The 12646-nt window shown below is 43.5% G+C and overlaps 1 protein-coding gene across 1 annotated transcript in view; it reads left to right on the top strand.

Annotated features, from left to right (window-relative positions):
- Positions 1–12646, top strand: part of PTPN14 (protein tyrosine phosphatase non-receptor type 14) — a 1387330-nt gene that overhangs the window by 966702 nt on the left and 407982 nt on the right. The window contains exons 7-8 of the mRNA XM_069608563.1: positions 323–393; positions 2465–2552. Of these exons, the coding sequence (XP_069464664.1) occupies positions 323–393; positions 2465–2552 (159 nt within the window). The remainder of the gene's footprint in view (positions 1–322; positions 394–2464; positions 2553–12646) is intronic.

Here is a 12646-nt window from a genome sequence, read left to right as displayed (position 1 = left end):
ATTCTGATACCAGAGATGAAGCTGCTGGAGTTCCTGTTCCGTTGAACATGCCGAATGTTGATTTTTAGAGAAGAATTTTAATTTGTGGAGCTAACTGTCAATGCTGTTCTCTCGCCATCTTGGAAACACTCCCAGGGCATTAGATATTTTTACTTTTTGAATGTAAATGTTTAAAAATGTCTACTCCTATTTTGTATCATCTAAGTTCTTAAAATGAGTTAAAATCATGACCTGCACAACTGATGATTTCTTTCGTGACTAGGATGTGTGCCTGGGTTGATTTTCTGTGATTTTAAGACCTGGTTTGTTTCTCTTTATTTAGGACTGGGCTCAAGAGGAGGCTGTCCTGGAGGAGTTGACTCAGAAGGTAGCCCTGGAATACAAAGCTCACAGGTGAAATAAAAACCTAAGCTTTTCTAATCAGTCTTAATTTGAAAATGTATAAAATTAACTTCCAAGCTATACCCACATGTTGATTTTAAAGAATTCCCATTTCCGGTGAAAAGCTATTGAAATAATCCTGGTCATCCTGGGCCAGTGGTAAGTTTCTTACCAGGTTTTTATTAAATGAGTGAATGAACATTCATTTGCACCTGGGGAAGAGGGCTTAGCCAATCCGATGGCTGGAAACGTGGGCAAAAACTGCCAGTGCGTCTAGACATCCTTGCCCGGGTGCATCCATCTTGATTGATTGTGGGGAGGAAACAGGACGCCCATCCTCCCACCAACCCCCCAAGACATCCCGCACCCCTCTCCTCCATACCCACTTTCCTGCTGGAATAGAGCTTTCTGCTTCGGTCCCGGGACTCAGCCCCATCCTCGGTTGCCACCATAGAAATAGAAAAGGAACTCTGACCCTTTTCTATTTACTGTGGTACCGGCCATCTTGTTTCCCCCCTGGAGATAGGGCTCATGCAATATGCATGGGCAAATTTCCATTTAAAATATATACATATCATTTAGAACTATTTGCACCCTGGACAGAGCCTCGGGGTGCAAATAGCTATCACCCCCATTTACAGGGCTGGTAATGGCCCTGATCCCTTGCCAAGGACCTGCCTAGGGTCAGGTTGGGGGCAGTTACCAGCCCTGCACACCTCTGGACTCGGGGGTGATTGCTACAACAAAATACAAATGAGTTTGTTAGTGTACATCTTCTAGTCATCCTAGTTATTGACAACTGTACTTTTCTATGCCAAAAGCGGCAAATCATTAAGCAGTTCCGACCACATGCTTTGCCCTTTTCTATGCAGTGCCTACTGGTATTAGTATTAGAACGCAATACCAAATTGAATTTCTCTGTGTTTCTATCCAGGGTTGACTTTGATTTTCACAACATTTAATTTGGATATAATCAGTAGTAAATGTTCACCAAAAAACGAATCCCCAGTTCGTCAAAATTATGCTATTTTCAGTAAAAATAGAACAAAACAATTGAGAACACAGGGTTTGTTGCTCACTCCAGACGTGCAGCACAACATGGGGAAATATCCCAAAGGTGGGACAAGCCCAACATCAACACTTGCCCTAGGGTCTTCCATCAAAAATATGGGCCTTGATTTAAGCCTATGCCTTCCTCAGGACAAGAAGCTCCTCTGAATGTAATGACACCAGCATAGATTAACAAACTCAACCTCATGAGCATGGGAACGTGATGGAGATGCAGTAACAGAGTGGTTGCTATGTGCATCTGTGGGTTGACTTGCTAATGACTTGGCCTTGGTGCAATTAACATTTTTAGCGCAATCCTTTGGTAACGTATATGAACTTTTTGCCCCTCAAAGAGCTAATCCTACTTCAGGATGTACAGTGAAAGATGGATTGTTAGGGTATTGGAATCGTGTATATATATAAGTTGCTTCTTCTATGTGAATGTATAGTTAGGATTGTTAAACTTGTTAAACACATATTTTAAATTATATTGCATAGAGATCTGTGGCACCATGTGCTTACATTTCATTCTCTTACTCTGACCGAATCATGCTGTGTAACATTTAATCCTGATGTAATCCCGATGTTGTCGCTGTTCTTAATCGCTTGTTTTTTGCACATTGGAAATTGCTGCCCAACATCCAAGTATATGAACTTGCTAAGTGCATTTATTTGCCATAAATAATTTCTGTCCCTTTCGTGTATGACGGCAGCCTCAGCCTCTGTAGTTTAATCCTTACTTAGCTATAACAATGTAGCTAATTCACAGCTTGGCATCCTCCAATGTTGGTCCTTTTATGTTTGGTGACTTACACTTCACATCCTTTTATATATGAATGTGATTTGTTTTTAGTTTATTTCTGAGCAGGTATGTTTAATGTGCTGCATTGTGTTCACATCATTGCTGTTACCCAGGCATATAAGTGCACAGGTTACAGCAGGTGAATGTGAGGAGGCCTGAGTGTGTCCAATTTCATACACAGTTAACTGGCAAATGTTACCCCATCTTGTTTTTCTTTTTTATAAATTGCAGTGGAATGTCCCAACCTAATGCTGAGTTGCAGTACATCAAAGAAGCAGAACAGTTAGATGGATTTGGGCAGGAAGGCTTCCCTGTTAAGGTAATGTGTAATGACATGGGTATTGCTTCTATATTTTGTTGTCCAGTAATGTATAATTTAGTTGTTATGACATAGAAAAACATATGACAGTAAAATGTTCAATCTTTATGTAAATCAATGCGATCCATCTTGTTAAGCCATGGTACAAAAGATTTTCAAAGAGTGTAGTCTATGCACAGAGACTGAACACACTAAACATGGGAGAGAGGCCAGCGTACCCAATCTATATATCCCATTTGAACCCTTTGTCATATCTGACATACTACTTGCCCCAGTGTGTGGCTGCCCCTCTCCTGGCCAAGCATTGATCCAAATCACTTATCCCAAGACCCGCTCCTGTTTTGCTAGTAACACAAACTTGTCCCCAAGACCAGTGCTTCCCCTGAACAAATACTCCACCCGTTATCGGGTCACAAACAGAGGGAGAGCTGCTTAGAGGCCTGCTTCCTTTCTTATTCCCCCAATTCTGTCGCACAGTTCACCAAGAAGACCATATCCCCAGAGATATACTACCCTAAGCATGCATATTCCTACCCCAGAACTTGCTCTTCTAGGTCACCCAGGGGCTATGCCTAAATGGTTGTCTCTTCCGTACCTCCATGAAACAAATGGTGATGGAAGATAGTGGTCAAATGTTTTTCCCCTTGCTGGTCAGTGTAAGGTGTGAGTGTCGTTGAGTGTAGAAGAACCACTATGGTGGGGTTTTGAATAAAACTCTTAAGTTAGCAGCCTGTGGAGATCCTTGAGAAATGGACACACACCCTACCTCACCTACGTGTGACTATGAGACTCTGGAGGCATAATCTGTGATCGTGTAGGTGGGCAGTCTTCATGAGCGTGTTGCTGGGCTACCTCCTAGAAACACTTTATACTCTGTGCGCACCACTATCACTTCTCTCTATACGAACCTTGTTACTCTTATATGCTACCAAGCGTGACATAAAGCTCTAAAATTATGAGCTTGTTCGATCTGATGAAAGGCTTTTATATATTTGACATAAATGAATATATCAACAAATGGCATCGATGCATTGACAATTGATGGGTGTCACATATATATAGAACATAAATAAATAGCATCCTTTCATTGACAATGGATGGGTGGCACTTATATATTGAGCATAAATAAATAGCATCTACTTATTTCATCAGAAAGACCCTGTCTTGAAAGAAAACGGATTAGCCACCTACCATACTTATAAATACTCTAACCTCGGAGGTCATTGGTAAATTGGAAAAGAAAGAAAACAAACCCATAAAACCTAATACTATCTCTTAATGGTACATTAGAACATGAAAATAACTCCCATGAAATGGGGATTTTAAAGTTTTTGGTTCTCGCATATATAACTTGTCATTATTATACACCCCTGTCTGGTTCAAACCTCCCATTCATTTTCGGGGTACACTTTATATACTGACACTTTTTAAAGCATCTAGCTCGCCTAGTGGCAGCTACAGACCACCACACTGATAGACAATACACATAGACAGAGAGAGGAGCAATAACCAGTAGTGTTTGACAGCGTTATTTCTGCTCTTTTGAGATTTTGGGCTTTCTTGATCTGTGAAACTGAGTGCGGGAACTCAGCCAGCGTGGCTCTACCCTACCACCTCTCGCTATATATTCTTTTCAAAGGAGCTGGGTTGGCAAACGTAACAGACATTTTTTAAACTTGTTTCTAAAATCGGCCGCACAAATTGTGCGGTGCCCACGCGGCGAATAAAAACTGACTGAGACTGCTCTGATATAGGTTCCTCCTCCTACACAAAACTCTCCCCTACTACTTCCCTGATACACGATATGTACCAGACCACCAAAATCCAGGAAAGGGGTAGCTTCGAGGGAGTAAACCACTCAACATCGACTACCCTCAGATGTCGGACCACGCCTTCTCACAGAAACAGCCACGCAGAACGATGACACTCTGACTCAGCCGGTACGCTTTGCACTCGAGCGACCGCAGCTCATGAGCCTGAGCTCTGCCCTCGTCTCCTTCCCCCAAGGAGGGAAATAGAAACTGAAACAGGCCGTGCTGGCCTGTACAGCCCAGACAGAGAACGGCAGGAATGAACATAATCCCCTCAGCTTTAACTAGGTCTCCTGTAACTGACCCAGTCCTGTTCTCTTCCCCAAGTCTCGGCTAAATATATTATGGGATCTTCCACCCACACAAACCCCGTGCTAGCAGCGCATTTAAGGTAAAATCACCTCAGGGTCACGTTCACTCCCTTTACCGGTGGGCGACTCCATCCCATACATTTTGTCAGTCTCTATGAATGCAAACCCAAAAATGGCACAAAATGGATGACAGAAATGGGCAATAAAAAATGAACCCAAAATGGGATGCCATTTTACCTGCAGGTGCACATCTCGCGCACACAGAGCACAGAACCCAGTTACAACATATGACACCAAACCGCTTATTTTACCAACTACACGTGCCTTTTTAGTCATTAATCATTTATTCATTGTTTATTTTTACAAATTTATTTATTTCGGTTTTGGTTTTTATTTTTTTATGCAAGGGCATAAACATCCAGAAATAAATCATGGCTTAATTATTACTTCGTTCTTCACATGCACTTAAAATTGAAAGGCACTTTAGAAACCGCCGCCTTTTGCTCGGTTACATCAGGAAACCCTATTTAACCTAATAACCTAATTTGAAATGATGTATCCATATGTTGGTGATAGTATTCATATGTATCTCATGATCTCAGGATGCTACTTTTGAATCCATTCTACGTTTGTAGTAGTAGTTGGACCTCATGAGTGGTACCCAAAAATAGAGCCACGGTTGTAATTAGCTAGGCCAAAAGTGCTGACCTCACCCCTATAAGAATATTTCACTTTTATCTCCTAGTATGCATGCATTTTCTTCTATTTCTGACTGTAATTCCTGACTGTAATGGCACCTTTTTTCTCTTTAATAACTGCTGAAATTAATAGTCTTCATTGTCTAGCATGCAAGTTGCATGTAAATCACGTTTTGCCTCTCACACTCTAGGGCAAGGTCAGCAGCTAGTAGATCCCACTGATTTGTGTTTTCCAGCAGGGGTCTATCCTATGTATGTTGCCCTAGCTCTCCAGCTATTTCTGTAAACAAATTGCTAGATTTCACTGGAACCATAGCAGCTGAGTTAAGGAGCACCTCAGCAAGCCAAATCTCTTTTTTAATGTACACATTTTGTCATTCCAGCCTTAAACTGTTACTGGCTGTGGTGCTCAGGTAGGCACTGGCCTTCCATAATGGAAAACAGCGTGCCTCCCCATCATCAGAGGGAACACAACATCTTTACAAGAGTTCCTGTGCCCGAATGCCACCTGCGAGGGTGTGCAATGCTCAGCTTTTTTATGTCTCCTATGAGAAATTATGGTGATTATCTAACTCGGTGTGCTCTGCTAAAGGGCCCTCCCTTTCTGAATGCTCCATGCTGAAAAGTAGAGTCTACACATGTGTACTTTACTGGGCTCCGTCTACCGACACACCAGCAGCTGCAATGTCATTTGTTCACATGGCAGCTACAGAGTTGTGCCTTCCTAAAACGTCCTGCTAGAATCAAATCGATCCCAACAGCCATGGGCTGCCTTTAAAAGTACTGGCACCCACGTTCAAAATACTTTAAACTGCTTCTATTGTTGCAACAAGTAGATGATGAAGGCATTGTGCATGCTAACTATGCAGACGATACGCAATGCCTGTTGGCCAATCATGCCACCAATTTGCTTGTCATCAACTCCATCTACGGCCGGTTTCAGACCTGGATGCTATTAATGGCCTTGCTCCCAACGACTCTTAAAACAGAGCTTATGGTCGTGGGTAATTCTGCACTGCTTTGTAGGTTAGGCCCAGAATACCAGAGCATTGACATCGCTGGCTGCACCATTACCACCCAAATCAAAGTCAATCTTGACTAAGAGCTAAATATGAAGGCCCATGTAAATAGTCTGATCGCAGGAACATCCTATCATCTTAAATTGCTTGCCCAACTCAGACCCTTCCTAAACCCCACAAACTGTGCCACCATTGCACCAGCCACAATAGGAGCTAAACTCAATTGCTGCTCCAGCCTTCTGATAGGCATTTCTAAAGGCAAATTGACTCGTCTTCAGGTTATCCAGAACAATGCTGTGTGCATGGTTGAGGGTCTCCATAGATCAGAGCATGTGTCTGCAGCACAAATCGCATTACAATGGCTTCCAATTAGCACTAGAATCTCAAGAGTTAAATGCATTGGACATAACTGCCTGTATGGAGAGAGCCCCACGTATCTAACGAGCAGCATTGCATGGCTACCTGCTCATAGAGTTCTTAGATCTAACAATGCTTGGCTTGACGCACCTCGAGCTAGACTGTCCATCCTGGCCCAAGCGTCCTTCCCTTATGGAGCTCCTTGGATCTGGAATGCGTTGCCTCCTCATCTGAGAGTCTTCTCCTCACTGGCCACCTTTTAAACGAAGACTGAAAACCATTCTGTTCAACTAGACCATCCCCTTTCTCTTCTGCCTTCTGGTTCTTGGGTGGTCCGCCATGATATGTATTTTCTGTTCTATTATGTTTTGTACAGGTGCCCCTATGACCCAGGGCTTTTGTCCCGTGCCATAAAAATAGAATAAATAGATAAATAACATAAATACATTTGTTTCTGCTTGGTTCCCAGTGTAGTTGTAGCTGTAGCTGCAGAGCCATTTGTGTATTGTGATGGCTTGGAGGTTTGACCCACAAGATTTGGTAGGCCTTGCCAAGAATCCTCTGTACTCTGCTGGGAAGCTTTGCCCAACTCTACAAGGGAAACAGGACATACTGCCCCTAGGAGTGGTGGTGAGAGTGGGAGCTTCAAAGGGGCATCTGCAACACAATGTGAAAGTATCATCAAGAAGATAATTATTGGAGCCGTTTTGATCTGAGGGAGAGAGGAGATGGGTGCGGGACATTGTAGCTTGTGAGAACTATATAATAAGGTGGTGAGACCCCCGACACCCTCTTAATTGAATCATTGAATGATCCTTGAGACTTCTCTTGGATCATCATCTGAAAGAACAATATTGAAGAATGATCTTGGAACCATTTTGAAAAAATGTATCTTCCTTTGGGTGAAGAGAAGGATTTCCAAGGAGAGCGCAGACATTCTCCTTAACCACTTCAGGAAAGCATTTGAAGCGACCTGCCGAGTGTGGGTGCGGGGGCAGCATGACTGCAGCTGGGCACTGTTACTCAGGATGCTGCCTGCTGAAGTGGCAACCCTGAAAATGTCACAGGCAGCATTCCTTGCTGGAAAGGTCTGAAGATGGACGCAGGCACCCGGCGAAGGGCTTCCACAACATGCTTACGATCAAAAAAAAGATGCTAGACATGCCCTTTGAGAGGGTCCAAAAAATTGATGAGGCCCTAAAGCCCATCAAAACTGACATGGATATGACAACATCACTCGCATGCCTTCAATCTAACTCACCTTTTGTCCCTTTCAAGGAGCGTCTGGATGATCTACAACTTCAGCCATGGGTGGCAAGCCCCATCAAAGAGGGTCATACTACTCCCAAGGATAAGTTGAGGCCTACCCTTATAAAAGGAAAGATTACAAGGCACCACAAAGGAGGAGGCCATGAATAGCCTTCTAAAAATACAGGCCTGACTCAGTAAACCCTCCGGCCCCCACAGTTAAAAAATGGAGGGAAATAACCAAGGACAAAATTGTATTAGACATGATTCAAAACAGACACGTCTGAGAATTCAACAAGTTTCTACCCCAAATGCCTCCAAGCACCCAACAACAGACGCATATTTGTGTCCTGCAGGACGAAATAAATATGATGCTAATCAAATAGGCCATAGAAAAAGTTTGATGGAACTAACGAGGAAAGGGTACTTATTCCCATTTCTTTGTCGTGAGAAAACCAGACAAAATATGCCGACCAATACTAGACCAGAGGCAGCTCAACAAAAGGCTGTGTAGAAGGGATATTTCTTGGCATCACTAGACTTAAAAGATGCATACCTCCATGTGACAATACACAACGCCCACAGGCAATTCCTTGGTTTCACTATAGGAAACCACTATTATCAATGCAAAATCCTACATTTTACACTCTGGTCGGCCCCGCGGACGTTACCAAGGTGCCTTGCACCAGTGGCAGCATACTAAAGAAGGGAGGGGTACCACGTGTATCCCTACTTCGACGACTGGTTTATAAGAGCGGCTACAAAACAGGAAGCGCAGGGCGCAATCCAACATGATGTGGACACCCTAAAGTGGCTAAGATTCTTGATCAACTATACCAAATCATGCCTCAGGCCTTCCAACAGTTATGTCTTCCTGGGGGCATAGTTCAACAGCAGCTAGGTCTGCCCCTCTTAAGAAAGGGCACACACACTCCATTCCGTGTCTACTTACAGCGTTCCAGCCAAAAAACAGTGCATCAGTGAGGAAATGTATGCAACTGCTGCGGACAATGCCGATATGCAGAACATATAGTTCTTAATCAGTAACCTGTCATGCATGTATGGGATGCAGAATAACTCTTACATCAAATAATCAGACCAACTCAGGAAGTTGGCAAAGTCTCATCCGACTTTTTTTAATATCAATTGTCTAAAACAGGGAGTTACAACGGACATCAACGGACGTTCAGTCATGCTCTCAGTGCAAATCACATAAAAATACACTTAAGTACAAAAATTTGTCATGAGTGACGTCATACTATGTGGCAAATAAGACAAACCTATGGGGGATGGTGGTTGGCTCAAGGGGAATATCTAAATATACCTTCTATAGGGACTGGGATTGTGATAGGACATCTACTGTCAGGTGGACAACTTAAGCCTTCCTATAGTGCAAGTCATCCTCAACACTTTTTAAGCACACAGAATACTATTGGCTCTAGAACTATAAGGCCCTTCGTTATACAGCCTTCTTTAACCGGTTGGCACGCTCGAGCCATGTCTGGAACATTCAGCTCCTTAGCAGCACATAAGCTCATACCGAGGTGCCAGGAGGTGGACATGACTTTTGCTTCCCACCCAATTAGCCCTTCATCTCTCATCGCCCATGCCTTCTGCCATGAAGACTGTCTTTGAGCTTGGCCTTGCAGTAGATTCTCTCCTCTTGGGAATAAAAGGGAGTGCAGATATACGCTCATCACAGTTCTGGTCTGCATGCCCAACTCCTATTTCCATCCTTGGCTCACGTGACGGTAGACCGTATTTTGGCCTGTTTTGCAGTAATTAATTGACTTGAATTAATAAATTAATTAAATTAACTTGGCACTCATGGTGTTCTTCTTTGCAGCTTAACACAAGATGATTCAGCGTCTCACGGTTTCTGTTCTTCGTGGATAGATAACCAGTTCCTGGCTGCTTTAGCTTTGATACCAGGCCAAACAGCTTTACCCTTCAAGTCTGTCATCTCCAGCTAATTCTTTGCTGCAACACAGCTCTCAATCCTTCTTTCTCTGTGGGTTTGAACTTAATAAAATTGTGATATCGATGTCCAGATTCTATACAGTGGCGGCTTCGCCGGCAGCCTATTCACTAAATATAGGTAGCTTCTCGGATTACTTAGTCTACTTGTGTTACTGCATTTGTACAGTTATTAAACGGCTTGCATTTTCTGCAGTGCTCTTCACATGTGCAATCTTCTTTTCTGCATAAGGATGACTCGATTCCTTATTTCGTCATCCGTTTCTAGAAGGTCCATACATTTTCTTCTTCTTATATTCTTAGTCCCTCACTCTCACTTCTTGTGACATCACCAGCTTCTTTTTCTCTTTTTTTCAAATTCCTTCAGGGACCTCTTCCAAGAGATTATCATCTATAGGGGGATACATCAGATAGGATTTTCTTAGTGGATACCTTTTCTCGAAGGCTCATCGTGGTATGGTCACAACTACTGGTGTTAAGCATGGTGCAGTTTCAGGCTTCCAACATAAAGGCAGTGGGGGGCAGGACTTCCTGCAGAGGCTTTCTACTGCTCCTCTACACTCCCCCCTCTGGTTGATTCATCGACCACACCTTCATTAGTCTCCACATATTGGGACCTTTTCTTGAAGTGCTTCTTCGGAGTCCAGATCTTCATCACTTCTTTCAAGGAACCAGCTGATTTGACATGCTAGTCTACACTCCAGGTCATGTGACTGCACTGTGCATTTGGACTACAATAGACCCATCGTCCAACATACTTCTTGTGCATCTTTGGTTTGGATACAGGAACTTCGTACCCTCAGGTGCTAAGATACTGGCCTGTATGTATTCTCTGATTTCTTCATCAGTCAATTCTTTGGGTCCAAATCCTGATTCAAAATCAATCATGATTCTCATTATCACGGCTTTCTTGGTTGTATTCTTGCACTGTGCAATTATTATCCTGATCACACAGAATCCAAACATCACCAATACTGCTCCAAGAAACTTGAAGATGTTCACCATCCACTGTGGGACCCATGAAAAAATGGATGCGAACCATCCATCTATGATGTCTTCTGTCTCGTCTTCCATCTTGTTATACAGGTTCGTTAGCAACGTTATGGCCTCTGTCAGGGTCCCATTTTCGTCATCATGAGAAAGTATGAATGTGCAACATGATGGCCCGATTTTGACGCAAACTACTCCATCCATCGCTATAATCATATCTAGGACAGATATGTTCTGGAGGGTCATTAGTCGTATGGCCTTCAACTCTTCCTTGATAGCATTAAATCCCTTCATGGTGGTGTTGATTGTCTGCAGAAGCTACCATCTGGTAACGTGCAACCATTTGGCATTGGCCATCATCTGGATCCCAGGCATAAAGATAACCGTGATTGAGAAATTCAAGTGCTCTTCTCGTTCTCAAATGGTCATCCGCTTTTGGAAATTAACCAATGTTCAGGTCACGCTGTGGAATCACTAATGCTGGAACATGGGCAAGCACTAAGGAACACGTTCCTCCCCAATCCTTGGGCAGCTTCATGTAGGCTCTGGACCCACAAACCCAATAATGATCCATTAGTAAGGATGTCCCTTCCTTCATACCTGGAACATCAAATATTCGGCCACACTGGCGATTCTCTCCAACCTTCTTCATACCATTATTTCGGAAACATAAGGACGCGTCCTTCAGGGGTAGTATCTGTAATGGTCCTCCTTGATCGTCAACCCATGTCAACAATTTTGTAATCTTCGGCCATTGATCTTTGCATTCCTTTTCTACATTGTCCACGACTGCTTCCCACTGTTCAGTCAATGCTGCTGCTTTGCACACAACCAGTCCAACAACCCATTCTTCGTGAGTAAGCACTATTCCTTTAATGTGTAGTTGTCCTCTTTCCCAACATATCTGCATCTCTTCTTCATTCTTGCCTTGGCAATTTAGCATCTTATTTTATTCGACCTTGATTCCAGCTCTGCTTATTCCAGGCTTACCATATTTTATTATTCAATGCCTAGTTTCTGGCTTCTCTCTTGTCTTTAAATCTTGCACATAATTGTCTTCTCTTTGAGATGTTGTCTTGTTCATCCACACTATGGATGCTGTTCTGCCTTGGAACTGTCCTCTTGTCAGGCAATGTGGCTATGAATATTCTGGATATTGATATTGAAATTGATAGTTTATTTCTATCGCGCTTGTACACAAGTGTTTCAGAGCGCGACAAGGCAAGTGAGGGGAACAGGGGAGAACAAAACAGCGATCTTACTAGGCCCAGTGACATTGAGAACGCGCAAGTGCATGGCAGAGGGGGAGGGGAAAAGTGCATCGAAGGGGGGAGAAGTGGAAAGTACGAAGCAGAGGAGAAACAGATAAATAACAATAAGTAAATAATAAAGGCAACAAACAGTTTTAGTGCAGCCAGCAATTTGCAAGTGCTAGGTTTAAGGAGGCAGGCAGGGTAGGTCTGATAAGTGCAGGAAGAAAAGGGGGGGCTGTATTGGGTACAGGTACAGACCTCAGTGCAAGGGGTGGCCCGGAGGCAGTGTGGGAGGGTGTCGGGGTGAGCAGGTACCTGGGCCCGGAGGACAGAGGGTGGCCAGGTGCACGGTGCCAGGAATGAACAGATCAGCAGGTGAGAGGGGGAGCGAAGGCAGAAGAAAAGAGGAAGGTCTTGAGGTGCTTCCGGA

Source organism: Ambystoma mexicanum, chromosome 4q (assembly GCF_040938575.1).
Source record: "Ambystoma mexicanum isolate Mex_15411 chromosome 4q, UKY_AmexF1_1, whole genome shotgun sequence".
In the NCBI taxonomy this organism is placed as follows: Eukaryota; Metazoa; Chordata; class Amphibia; order Caudata; family Ambystomatidae; genus Ambystoma; species Ambystoma mexicanum.
This window is presented reverse-complemented; position numbering and strand designations above follow the sequence as displayed.